General features: G+C 44.4%; 1 protein-coding gene across 1 annotated transcript in view; it reads left to right on the forward strand.

The window, feature by feature from the left end:
- The window catches only part of BACH2 (BTB and CNC homology 1, basic leucine zipper transcription factor 2), a 102941-nt gene that overhangs the window by 44941 nt on the left and 43547 nt on the right, over positions 1 to 14453 (forward strand). The window contains exon 3 of the mRNA XM_008945119.1: positions 10670 to 10924. Coding sequence (XP_008943367.1) covers positions 10682 to 10924 — 243 coding nt within the window. The 5' untranslated portion in view covers positions 10670 to 10681. The remainder of the gene's footprint in view (positions 1 to 10669; positions 10925 to 14453) is intronic.

A 14453-nucleotide genomic window follows, 5' to 3' on the forward strand; every position in this document is an offset into this window, starting at 1 on the left:
TATCAGAACAGACATGTTCCAAAGGACATGCCAGTTTGTGTCCCAAGGCAACATGAAGGATATTCTGAACACCTGCTAACTTGCAGCAAAGATGAGGAGTTTGCATTTTAGGGGGAAAAAAAAAAGAGAGAGCAGATTTTTCCCATAACAACTATGTAGTATGACAGGAGAAAATTTGCTTTTGTCAATTTTGCAACCTCTACAGCTTGAGTAGTTGAGAATGTTAGTAGTGGTTTTGGCCATAGCCTCCCATGCAGACAGAACTTCTTCCACCAGTTCTGCAAATAAGCTGGAAAAGCAATTAGTACAACGGAGAAGTGGAGAGAAAATTAATCAGGAGACACAATTGTGAGAGAGAACTTTTCTGTTTTCCTCTGGGAAAAAAATAAGAAACAATGCTCATTTGGTAGCAAGTGAAAATTTCAAGTCCGGAGCTTCAGCACTGAATTCTACTGGGGTTTTTAAAGGCTGGGCTTTCTTGAGAATAAAATCAGGGAAATTAATGGCTCTTATTCAGATAACTTGTTGGCATAATCTTTCACATTAAAAAGCTGCTAAAAGGAGCAGAATAGTGCTGCTGTTCATAATTCGTAGCTTCTGGACACTGCTGGTATTGGGTCAACATCAGTCTGGCCTTTGTTCTCATAGTCATATTGGTAAAAGAGGTTTCAGAGAGACACAGTCTTTACCATCCTGAAGTATTGTCATACTGGCAAGAGGACTGAATACTTGACCAACCCTTTATGCCTCAGCAGTTTTGTCATTTCAGATGGCATCGTAATGCAAACTATACATGCATACATGTGCATGTGCACCCACAGATGTACACGCAGATTATTGAGAGGAGAGCCATTTGACTGTATCCTCTCAACCAAAGCCCCAAAATACTCCCTTGAAGCAAAGAAGGCAGGACCTAAATCTGCTGGGCCTTTGCCAGAATTTCCATCCTCTGTGTGGAGACCTTTAACCTTTTCAGAGAGCTCACCAAGCTGGAGGGCAAGATTAAAAAAAAAAATAATAAACCAGTAGTTCATTTTTCTCTCACTGATTCTTTAATCTGGCAATCCAGTTTATCCAAGAATAACACAAAAGGTTGTGTCTTCTCCCCAAGGTCCCAAAGCTGCCAACCACTTCAGAAAAACATAAGATGTTGTTTGTTTTGCTTGGTGGTTTCCTGGCACTGTTTCAGTGTTGGGCATTCCCCATTCTGCTTTGAATAAGCTATTTTGAGTAGCAGACTTGGTTCCTGTGCCCTTCCTTCACCATGGCCAGCTACTGTAAAGAGCAATGTGAAAGCCATGAGAAGAGACAGACTTTATAGGGGAAGAGTTGTTCTGAGTTTCTCAGTTTCCATGTACAGATACATCAGTTGAGTGGCTTCTGAGAAATAAGGATAGAGGACAGTTCTTCTGTTGTTCTTTCTGTTCTCCCACCTGGTCTGTGTTTTTCTTCACCCCATCTACTGTGACTCTCTCCTTGAGGCTTCTTGAATTATACTTGAAGGACGTTGAAAATGCATGTTCAACTAAGCTTGACTTACTGAGTGTAGGACAATTAGTACTGTAATTATATAATTTTTCCTGAGTCATAAAAAGGTGCATGTGTATACTTTGCCTAGTAGGCCTGCCTAGAATGTGTATGTCAATTCATGTACCATGTGTAAACATCATTTGCATGTTAACTAAAGTCCCTAAAGACTACAAGCTATCGTTACCTTGTTTAGCTGGTTTACTCACTCAAAAAACAATAGCAATACAACTCTCTGAAGTCAAGAAATAGGTTTTATCTGTATGTGGAACATAAATCTATTTGGAGCCTTCAAAGCAGCCTCCACTGGGAATCCCTCCATCTTTACAGTACCAATCTCTGAACAACCTGAAGTGCCATTTCTTTAGAGTAGACACCTGGGGTTTAAGTAAACATTAATCACGGAGACTGGGTATACTGACACTAATTTTTAAAAAGCCAAACCAAACGCCAACCAACCAAACAAAACCCAAGATCCCTTGCAGAAATGAAGCTGTAGTACATTTCTGTTTGTGTCTACAATCTGCCAATAGCAAAATCATTTTAAGTAACCAATGTGCTACAGACAAAAGGTGTATTCAGCAATTCTGTTTAAAGGTCTGCAGGATCAGAGTCTCTTTTTGTTTTCTTCCCCTTAGTGTCTGTCCCATTGGGCAATGAGGGCTAGGTCTAGTACAGCAAACCAGTAAGCGACCTTTGCCATAAGACTGACTTCCTACATCAAAGCCTTTGTGCTGTGGGGACATGCTGGCTGTGCAGAAGAAGCCATTCCACGGTCTGGAGGACACCTCCCTGTTGCTGTCAGTTCAAGCTAAGAAATGAAAAAAGAGAAGAATACTCTTGTCTGTACTTCAAAAGCATGTGAAGCTTGCCACAGAGACACAGGGCTCGTGGCCGAGCTCTGCAGGCAGCCCAGGCTGCTTCTTACTGCCTGTGGTGTAGCTCATCAGGAACTAGTTTGTGGCCCTTGGACCGTATGCAGTTATTTAGCAATTCAGACAGTGCTCCCTGCGCTGTGAACACTTGACGTGTTGGAGCCATGTGACCTCCTCAGCAACGTGAATTCTTACCTTTAGGAGCTGCTACCAAATGCCTTCAGAGCCCTGCTGCATGCTCAACCAGACCTGCCTCTCTAGAGGTCCCAATGTTAAATCCTGTCTTGGGTTTCTGTGGGCTGTCCTCCTTCCCACTCATGGTCAAATGAAGGTCTTGCTCTGAGGCAGTAGAGCCAGAAGCATGAGCCATCACTATCAGCAGCAGAGCATGTCTGGCCGAGAGTGCTCTACGGTATCTCTCCACTCATCCATGTATCTTCCGCTTTACAGCAGAAGTTACTTAAACAATGTGAAAAGCTCATTTCTGAAGACGTTCTTGCTAATGGCCCTGGCACCCACAGTATGTTTGGCAGGAGGCAAGCCCGTGTAGCCTGGCAGCCTGCTAGTCTATTTTCAATTATCTGGGGTGCTCAGAGAAGAAGACATTAATATTGCTGAGGATGACATAGCAAATTACCAGTGCTCCCTAACCTTTTTAAATTGCTAACACTGCTGTAATCTGTAATTACAGAAATCAGTTTGAGAATTGTGGCACAGTATAATTATCTTTCTTGATACTTTATTGCTATATGAATTATTAATCAAAATCAGTCTTGTATAGTATTTGCAGCAACTAAGAAGAATAATGTATAATTAAATTTCGTTATTTCTATTTTTGTGCTGGTGTTTTATGATGTTGTAATTGATAATTAATTGGTTAAAAATTCACACAGTTCTTGAGAATTTCATATGACTATGACTGCTTGGTATTCAGCATGTATTAATTGAATAATGGGCTCACTGAAGAGACCTTTGTATATACTCTTCTGTCATTACAGTGAGCTCTCAGAAACGGTGAATTCATCATTAGGCCTTTCAATAGTTTCTTTCTAAAGGAAAGCAGTGACAATATAATCATATCCTTTGTTGTTATAGCTATAATTGAGAGATCGTAATAACCAATTAGAAGGATGGTCAATTTAGGAGCTCTGAAGTGTCAGTTATTGATAAATTTCTTTAAAACCGGAGCGTTGATTACACAGAACAAGTCTTTACATAGAAAAAATATTAGGAGATGAGGAAGGAAGCCTAGAAAATTATTTTACTCCCACTTGCCACTTAAAAACAGTGCATATTTATCCTTAAAAACTGTCAAGTCTGATGTGCTTTTGCTGCCATTTGTCAGAAGTACAAGTTCCTCTCAACTTTTTCATTATTTTGTCATCATTCTCCCCATTTTTTTCCCCTAGTCCCTTTTGCTAAATTGTTAGGGGAAAAAAAAGTTAATAGAAAATCTCAGAACAAAAGAGCATTTTTTCCACACTCTCTGCATCCTGATAAACAGAAATACTCCCAGACATTTACGTGCAGATCTGAGGTGCAGACTCTTCAGCTGCCTCAGACCAAAAAAGCCTTAGATCTGTCCAAGCTGACCACTTCAGGTTATTCCTAAGTGTCTATTTTTACTGTTAGTGGAGCTGATTGGAAGAACATGAACTGGAACTAAAAATAGCCCCAGCTGGGTATTGATCCTCTCTTTACACAATCAGGAGAAAGCCAGGAGCCACCTTGTATAGCAGGATACAAGGCGAGCTCCAGCTTATGCTTCCAGGCCAGACCTGTGGTTCACTTTACACCAGGTCAGGTGCTGTGATTCCTAAATGAGAAATCACACAGTGTTACCTTGTGGCTTCCATATTAAAAATTTCCATTACAGGCATAATGAAGACATACCAATAAACCTGTTCAGGCCTTTACCGTGAAGTTGTTGGGAGTCCTCTGTGTGCTGTTGTAGGTCTGATGTCCCGCTTACACCTCCTGGGATACAAGTGAGATTTGTTTTCATGGGATGAGATGATGCCTTTAGGCCCCTTTTTTCCCCCCATTCCCTTCCTCACTGGTGTTTTGCTGTGGAGACGCCGTGAAGATGCTTCTGCTGCAGTCTGTGCACCTTTTATGAGTTGAGCTTTAGCACCTAATGGCTCCTCATTGTCCTAAACCCACTGCGCCGCTGGAGTAAGTGGGAGCAGGAGCCCCTGGTGTCAGTGACACCCAACACACATAGTTTTTGGACAGGTGTTTTCTGCTACTTGCCCTCAACAGCTCGGTCCCATGCAACTTCAGTGCCTGTTGAGGAGAGGGGAGCACAGGGCAGAGTGCCCACTGCCATCCCCTGCAGCTGGGGGTAGAGGAGGCAAAGGGTCTAGGAGGCATATGTGGAGGTGATAGGTTTGGGGTTTCATCTATGTTGACAACCATCAAATACTTTGTTTCTGAGACAGTGGTTAGTAGGTCAAGAAAGATGGATGATACAGGCACGTTCCTCTGCCCAGGCAGTTTGTTGTTGGCCAGCATCCTGGAGTGTGTGAATGTTCACCCTGTGTAAACTTGTACTCTGAGTAAAGTGGCCCTGGATATTTTTATTAGGAGTGACTAATCCTTTTACAAATCCAGTGAGTTCTTTGCCCAGTAACATGCAGTAGTGGTCAGTTGTCCATATAATTTATTGCAGTAACTGTGAAATCTCTCAGGAAAAACAAAACAAGCATTTTCCTATGAGTACAGGGTGCGGTTTCAGTTTGTTTCTGTGGTCAGGAATCACAACTCTTCTTTTTACAAATTCTGCGTTTGTCTTGCTTCTTTTACTTGGGTGTCCTCTCCTGTTTGCAACACTAGAAATAAAAAATAGCAGTGCTGCTTTGGCCTTTTGATTTTGTGTTATTTATGTAGTGTTTATTGAATTGATCATACGTGTTGAAGAGGGGTTTTTCTCCTTCCTTGCCCATAAGCTTTTTCATTGTTCTCCTGAGGATTTCTTCCCTCACAATTTCAACATCACTAATCAGATACAGACACTGCACAACAGTGTGCTACACCAGAAATAACTAGAAAACATATCTCCATATTAAACTATTTTTCTGTCTCTAAACTCCATCTCTAGGCAATGACAATCTGTCTGTCCCCAGTCTTTTTCAAGAGAGACTCCAAGTTGCAATTGAGATGCCAGGTCAGTGAGTTCCTGGCTTACTCTGACAGTGGTCAACCACTGCAACAGGTTGTCCAGAAATGGTGTGGGGTCTCCACCTTTGAAGAGACTCAAAATCCTACTGCAGACAGCATTGAGCAGCCTTCTCTAGATCATCCTGCTTTGAGCAGGGAGGATGGATTAGGCAGTATCTGAGTTCCTCTTCAACCTCAACCATTCTTTAACTTTTTTTTCTTCTAATTGTCACTTGTGTGTAACAGAGCAACTTGGATTTAGTGTGTCATCTTGTTAGTTAGTGTCTTAATTCTTTTTTGTGTTGAGTCTTTTTTAAATTCCCAACAAGCCTTATTACCTTGATGTTTGAACTCATTGTATCAATTTCGGTCTCCCTGTCATGGTCTATGGTCTTCTAGGTCACTAATCGATGCAGGATCATCAGATAATTCATGCTGGAAACGAACTGAGGAGGTTCCTAGTGCAACCTCCTGCTCAAAGGAGGTCAGCTCAGAGATCAGAGCAGATTGCTAAGCACTTTATCCAGTCTGGTCTTGAAAACCACCAAGGATGGAGATGACAGCCTCTCCAGGCAACCTGTTCCTCAGTTTTTCCTTATGTCCCATCTAAACCTCTGTTGTTCCAAATTGCTCCCAGTGTCTGGCTCCGTCTCCTTGATGACTTCACTATAGGACTGGCAGGCTACTGTTAGGACCCAGGTGTGCCCAGGCAGCCTCCCATCCACGTACTGTGTCCAACCCTGCTTAACTTCAGAGATTGGAGTAGCTCAGGCATGTTGCATGGCATGACCATACACAGGTGTGAGCCAGTACTGCTGCTGTTTTGTTTCTAGAGGAATTTCGCTGTTAACCTGCGGAAAATTGCCCCTGCAATATAATTTAACCTCAGTGATTTCCAGTCCGATGCAACTTCTCACCTTCTGACAACTGAGCTTTTCTAGCAGCCTTTTGTAAAGGTTTTGTCAAAGGATTTCTGAAAGTCAACACTAATTACACATACCAGTGTTCCTCACTGCTAATTTGACACGCTTCAGGAATTCTAATAGAGCCCATCAGAGACATGACTTGCCTTTGTAGAAGCCATGCTGCTCTGTCACGATGATAATTTGCCTGTTTAAGTGCTCTGTAGCTCTGCCACGAGCAAGATTCATGTTTTCACGTAATTAACCCAGTTCTGATGCAGGACTTTTTGGTCTGTCTTGTAAGATTTTCTCTCTCCTAATGTTTCCCTTTAAAACCAGACACCATTTTGCCTGCCCTCTAGTCTTGTGAGACAGGAGCTGGGTATTTTTATGCTAGGTTAATGTATTCTTGGTAGCACCTCAGGGTAGTGTGTTTCTAAGTTCCTGGATAGTTTTGGGTGATCACCAGCCAATAGAGACAATCATGCTGCAAATCAGAGTGATTCAGATCTTCCATGAGGAACTTTTTTAGTCTCCTGAGGTTTCATGTGCCTCCTCCGTGCTGCCCATGCACCAGGGTTTGGTGGGATCTCCTGCCCATTGCTATGGAAGGACTGTGTAAGCAACGTTCCAGTTCACTTCACTGCAGTTCCTGGCCTTTACAAGCAACTTTTTTTGGCAAGGTTTCACTGGTGCTTTCCTTGCCCACAACAATTGGTGCCAGTTTCTGGAAACTTTTGTTTCGACGAGGCTTTTTCTGGCAGTATGGTGACCTATATGCAAACAAATGCACAGCATGTTCTTTTGAGCCAGAGAACGGCTTACTAAGACATTCTCTCTTCAGTTTGAAGAAATACCAAGTGTGTAGCAATGATTTCCATGAAGATGGTTCTGCAAACTCAGCATAATACTGAATTCAGCAAAAAATTATGCGGTTTGAATTAACACTGTATAAAAGATTTCCAGCCCGGCTTGCCTCAGAGTTGAGAGTTAATACCCAATCCCTGCTTTTCTCTTCTGAGGAGACAAAAAAAGCAAAAAAATTGAATTCCGCTAGTGTTCTTGCCACTACATGCCAAAGCCCTGCAGTGATCTTTCATCTTTGCACTCTAAGCCCTTTCCCTGTGAAAACGAACAATCAACTTCCCAGTGGAGTTTCACCGTCTCGCTCCTGTCCCACAGGATAAAGCCCTCTTGGAGAGGAAACACCTCGTGCCTGGAGGTCATTCGGTCGATGGACGGCCTTGGAAAAGGGAAGACCATAAATTGCTTGTGTTGAAACATTAAAAGCTGATGAATGGGTGGTCCTGAGCTGCAGCCCAGTCCCAGCTTCCCTGTGTGCAGTAAAGGGCTTGGGGGGCTTCCTGGAGGGACTGGGGGCAGGGCCAGGGGAAGCCGGTGTGGGGCTGAGGGTGCAGCCTCCAGGCCGCGCATCCAGGCCGGCTCCTGGCAGCTGCAGGAAGCGTCACCGCGCGGGTCCACGTTCAGGAAGCCCCTGGAGCCTCAACAGTAGCCCTGGGAAGGCCCAGCCACGGAGGCGGCCGGGTGGAGGTCCTTCCCGGGAGCACAGCTAGGGATCTGCTGGGGGGAACGGTGTGACTGATGGCCCCAGCATCTCAGTGCTGCCTCAGTCAGGGTTCCTAGCGCAGGAGGCAGGAGCGCTCGCTGTCGGGGAAACACCGTGGTGCTTTCAGCACTTCGCAGGGCATGAGATTAATTTTTTAAAAAAATACACTCGATGAGAGCTGTAGTTAAAAGGTGGGAGATTACTAATTAGTAACCAAGCAGTTCAGGGTTTGATTCACACAAATTGCACTATTACTGTAAAAAAGGATTGCAATTTCAGGCAAACAGTGGGTTTTGTGTTTTGTTTTTTTTTAAAAGGTACTGAAGATATAAGTGATGTTCTGTTCATTACCTGCCAGGTTTCAGGTTTCTTGTACATTTTTTCATCATCTGAGACATTACAGGCATAAGACATGCCTGGGAAAAAAAAAAGAAAAAAAGTCAACATTTCCCCCTTCGCATTGTCATCTGCAACTCTCAACTTTTCCCACTAGATTGTTCTTGTAAACCATAGCACGCAAGAGTGACCACTTAGAACATGATTATAACCCTGTCGTTAGCATCAGAGTTCAGTTACACAGAAAGCTATGAGTGAGATGAGCTAAGTATCATTTTCCCTTTTACCTTACTGGAGTGCTAATAGAATGATTGCTGTCAATTCTTCTCGTTAATCTCAGTTTATGAGGAGGGGAAAAAAAATCCTTTTCTTCTGGTTAAGAAATCCAACTGGCAACATAAAAACCCCCAAAGCGCCTCACTCCCCTGCACGTATGCAGATCAATAAGCAGCTATGTTATCTTCTCTCTAGATAAAAACTCAGTGAAGGGCTAATCTGGCTTGGTTGATTGTTTTTCTTTCTGTTCATGTAGACATTTCAGCTGGGTACTCAGAAGTGTAGCATGAGTCAGCAGTAAATATTGAAAATACCAGTAAAAGAGAAGCTGTAAGCATCCCATTAAGACTTCCAGTAATATTATAGTTTTTGTAATGCTGGAAAAAAATGCCTATTTTATAGAAAAAGTCATCATAGCCACTGACTTAAAAATACCCCTGTAAAGGTGGGACAGTTATCATTTAGAAATCCAGTAAATGTTTAAAAGCTGGTCTGAACTCACAACAAGATAAAGAGGAGTTTGAAGTCACATTGTGTCTACTCATGTACCTTTGTCTTGTCCTAGCAAAGGAAAATGGTGCAAAGATCCACATGAAAAACGAACAGAGGAATTTTGCTTCTACTTATGACAGTGGTCAGATATTTCCAGTGCAGCGTTATTGTGTCAAAATCCTGCCGTCTGTTGCCCTTAGCCCTGTATGCCTCTACATCTTACCTCTCAGAAGGAGGTTGTTGTTGGCAATAAAGAAAAACATTTCATAAAATACTTAAAAGTTTGTGCAGTTGTATGACTTTCCTTTCAGCAGCAGGTAGAATAATACATACCCATAGTCCGTTTTCCCACGTAAGCTGTAAAACAAGCCTGTTGGGGTTGTTTGGGGGTACCTAGTGCCTGCAGGCACAGCACAGGCTTTTACACGTTTCTCCTCAGAGAAACTGAAGTGGAAGTGTAATGCACAGAGGATTCACTCTGGTGCTGAGCAGAAAGTTTTGAGTAAAAGAATTACTTCAACGTATTCAAGTGCAAAGGGGGTTCATGCAGTGCTGGGGAAGCTGATCCCCACCACCATCGCCACCGCAAGTCCTGTCCCTGTGTTCAGAGGTGTTGCCAGTTCTACGTCTGTCAGAAACAGCAGAACATCAGGCAGAGACCTTCCTAGCTCAGGCAGGTGTGATAAGTGTCTTGCATCCTTCCAACCTCTTCTGTGCTCTCAGGAGTCAGAGACTTACCTCCAAACAGGAACAGGCCCAGCACCCATGTGCTTCCCTGCTGCCCAGGGCTGGACATCCAGACAGATCAAGGGAATTTCTTTGATCTGTGGGTCTGGAATTCAGAAACTGCGCTTTTTTGTAAATGGCATTAAAGCACTGGTGAAGACATGTTGCTTTAGAAACAGATTTCTTCTGAAGCCACTAAACATCTTTCTCTTCCCCTTACGGCTTAAAATCACTCCAATTCTGATTGAGAAATGAAGTTGCTGTAGTTAGTGGCTTGTCTTTGTCAGGTATGGTTCCACCTTGCCTTTTACTTGAGCCGAGGTCTTCAGTGTAAACTCGCAGTGCTGCCCATCTGCTGGAGAATAGGCTGGGGTCTTGAGGGTTTTTTCCCTTAATCTGAAAATAACAGAAGCAAACACAAAGCCCAGCAAGTCACTCTTGCTTCTTCTGCCAAAATCTTCTAAAATTTCCCGTGTCCCCATGTTATTACCTCTACTAAACTTAAAATCAAAGATGCATAATAGGTGGTTGAAGGAAAGCACTTTGCAGCCCATCTGAGCCCTATTTTGACTTTGAGAGGGTAAGTTGCGGGTAGGAGGTAATCAAAGCGTGGCAGAATGAAAGGCGGTGGCAACAAACACCTTTCCCAAAGTTGCTTTCCTGAGCAAATTTCTCAGATCTATGACTGCTTGGCCATGGTCCCAGGGTACCCAGAAATCAGGCAGCATTCTGCCACACCACGTTCACCCAGCAGTTGGGTTGTTCCTCACCACCTTGTTTGTGTTTTCTTCCTCCTTTCTGTCCTGCAGGGTGTGAACGGCATGTCTGTGGATGAGAAGACTGACTCCCCCATGTATGTGTATGAGTCAACGGTTCACTGTACCAATATTCTCCTCTGCTTAAATGACCAGCGGAAGCAGGACATTCTCTGTGACGTGACACTGATCGTGGAGGGGAAGGAGTTCCGCGCCCACCGGGCTGTGCTGGCTGCCTGCAGCGAGTACTTCTTGCAGGCCTTGGTAGGACAGACGGAAAATGACCTGGTGGTCAGCTTGCCAGAAGAGGTACAGTATGTCGCCGTGCCCCCGCCATAAACATGAGCCCCCTCCATCCTGCGTGGCGAGGATGACCTCCAAGGTCCACTAAAGTGGCAAAGGGGAGCATGGCACAGATGTTGGTGCCTGCCCTGGCATGGCTCTGGGTGTGGTTTTTGTGCGAGGGTGGGCTGTGAATCACTGAAGGATGGACATGCTCACGCCGGCCTTCCTCACCAGTGGTAAACCCTAACGAGTATGGTGGCAAAGTTTTAAGATGCTTCAGCGTGCCATTGTTCACTGCCACTGAGGGTGTCATACCCAAATGCTTCATAACCATAGCTTCGTTCAGGGCTTTATCAGGACCTTTCTTCTGCTCTTGCAGGCAGGAAATTGGGAAAGGGTGATGTGGCTCCTAGACAGCAGGTTATTGTTGAAAAATTACTTGAGTTGTCACATTGTTCACAGTCTCATTGCTGTCCACTCCTCTCCGGCAGCTCATACGTTCATCATCCTCTTTCCTCTGTCCTGCACCTCGTGCAGCCTTGCTTCCTCTCACCTCCCCTCACCAAGAATTTGGGACTGGACTGCCTCGGGCCATGTGTTTTCCACCAAGAAACCATGAACGCAGTCTGTCAAAAAGCAGGGTTTTCTCATGCGGCATGGCTCCCACAGCAGGAAACCAAGGGACGTAGAAAATTCATACCTCACTGGAAAGTTTATTTTATTTTACCACAAAATCTCACTGGCTGGCTTCCACCCCCACTGTAATTTCCTCACAGCCATACAGCCGTGACAGTGCAGCTACCTTAGGGCATGGCGGTGGCTTTGCTGCCCACAGAAGGGAGACGTGTGCCTGAGGCCAGGGCTGGCGTCACCCACCACCTCGGCACTGCCTGCCCAGTGTCTCTGGCTGGGAAGGGTGACAGTGTGCCCCGGGCACAGGACAGCAGTCACTCGATGGGAAGGTACTAACACACAGAGGGGTTTTCACCATCATTTGCTTAACACCCATGAAGAAGCACAGTGTGTTTTTAAATTATGACTGGTCCTGAAATGTCTGACACCATTTCCCCACCTCTGATTTAGCTCTCCAGACTTCAGTGGCGTCGTGATGTTGTCACGGCACAAGTTGGAGAGTATTAGAAGTGGGTCACCGGTGTGACTTCATGAGTCTTGACACTGAATATTACTCATGAAGAAATTTCACCCCAGACGTTTTGCATAGGAGTTCAGAGATACGATGGAGGACGCGCTAGGGTGTACACTGTGATTCTGCTGTGTCCCCTAATAATTTCCAGTGGAAGACACAAGTCTGAGTCAGTTTCACATAGATGTCACACAACAAAGAAAGGCAGAGAGGTGACAAAACATGCTCAGGGTGCACAAGTATGAAGAAGCAGAAGAGTGTCAGCACTCTTCTACAATGGCTTGAAGAGAACTCCATGTATGATTCAGGTCCTGTTAGATAAAGAAAAATAATTACAGTTCAAATTAGCATATACAGGAGTGACTGAGAAGCTCAGAAGGAGGAGCCTGGCCTAAAAGAGAAGACAAGACCATGTCAGGTTCATACTGCTGGTGTGACAACTGCGACATGCTACAGCCCTGTGTAGGCAGAGGAGATAACACAGTTGAGAGGAGGAGTTTCTCTTTAACAAGAAAAGTGTTGACTGGTTTCAACTGGCTTGTAGTAAAAGTAGACTGGAAATTAGCAGATTTCTAATCACAGCAGCAGCGAGGTGCTGTACTGCACGTCAGTGGGAGGAGCTGGGTGGTGGAAGGATCGTGATATATCTGCACATGGTGACCCAGTCCTATGTCCATATGACACTAAAGTTTTAAAACATAAAGATTTTACTTTCTATGTGTTTTATATGAGATACTACGTGAAAAAATTCCTCCAGCCTAACCATAAATGATTTCTATTTAAGAGAATCCCCTTTAGCTAAATGAAGTATTGGAGTTTTACATTTATCTCAATTATTTATAATTGATATATTTACATATATCTCAATGAAAGACCAAAATGTTTTAGTGACTTAGGGTTACACTGGTTCCTGTTACAGCTCCAGTGAAGTCCATGGTTTTGCAGAAGAGGTGAATCTAGTTCTTAAGGTTTTTCCCAGTGCTCTGAAATTGTCATGGTTCATCTAAGACCACCACTGTTACTTTGCCACCTGTTTTTATTAGTTGCAGGGCACCAGGGCTTTAACTCTCTAATCCTGGAAAAGAATCATAGAATCACTACGGTTGGAAAGGACCATCAAGTCTAGGATCATGAAGTCCAGTCTTGATCCCAGCATCTCCCTATCCACTAGACCATAGCCTCAAGTGCTACATCTACTTGTTTTTTGAACACTTCCAGTGATGATGACTCCACCATCTCCCTGGGCAGCCCGTTCCAGTGCCTAACCACTCTCTCAGTAAAGAAATTCTTCCTAATATCCAGTTGAAACCTCCCCTGGCACAACTTAAGGCCTATTCCTCTCATCCTATCATCAGTAATTTTGGAGAAGAGACCAACACCAGCCTCACTACAACCTCCTTTTAGGTAGTTGTAGAGAGCAATAAGGTTACCTCTCAGTCTCCTCCAGACTTAACAACCCCAGTTCCCTCACCCAGTCCTCATAAGGCATGTTTTCCAGCCCTCTCACCAGCCTCGTTAACCCTCTCTGGATCCACTCCAGCACCTCCATGTCCTTCGTATCCTGTGGTGCCCAAAACTGGACACAGTACTCAAGGTGCGGTCTCATGAGTGCTGAGTACAGGGGCATGATCACCTCCCTACTCCTGCTGGTCACACTGCTGGTCATACTGCTTCTGATACAGGCCAGGGTGCTGTTGGCCTTCTTGGCCACCTGGGCACACTGCTGGCTCGTGTTCAGCCAGCTGTCCACCAACACCTCCAAGTCCTTTTCCACCAGGTAGCTTTCCAGCCACTCCTCCCCAAGCCTGTACCGTTGCCTGGGGTTGCTGTGACCCAAGTGCAGGACCCAGCTAAGAACTCTCTTAGCCTGTACTTACAGTTACTAACGTGTACACGTAAAGATATTTTCCACATGCAAATTAATTGCTGTTAACTGCATTGAATGTGACTTGCTCAGTGGCTACTTTATTTGAATAGCTCTATGTGAGGTGGTCAGTTGAATAAATTCCTCACACATGCTGGTCACTTGGGGTAAAGAGAGCTAGCTGCCTGATGCACTTTGTCATTTCTCCGTTACTCCTTGGTTATGGTGCACGTCTCTGCTTCTGGCGTTGCCCCGCTTCAGAGTGCTGAGTGCTGTGGTGGGTGCCTGTGCATAGGTATGGGAAGCCCCTCCAACAAAAACCAATGTCAGAGCTCCCCACAAAAGGAACTAAAACGTTCCTGGTATTTAAGAGCTGATAGAGGAAACACTCTCTTAGTTATACTACATTAAAAGAAGTTAGCAGGATGTTTCTCAGTTCAGAAGCCAGTGGCTCTTCCAAGGCTCTTATTTTTAGTCCATGGTCTGCCGAGCTTTGGCAGCCTATGAGTTATTTCTAAAGATACCTGTGAGAAGTGACTTAATCT

This window comes from Merops nubicus, unplaced genomic scaffold (genome assembly GCF_000691845.1).
Source record: "Merops nubicus isolate BGI_N331 unplaced genomic scaffold, ASM69184v1 scaffold7998, whole genome shotgun sequence".
Classification (NCBI taxonomy): Eukaryota; Metazoa; Chordata; class Aves; order Coraciiformes; family Meropidae; genus Merops; species Merops nubicus.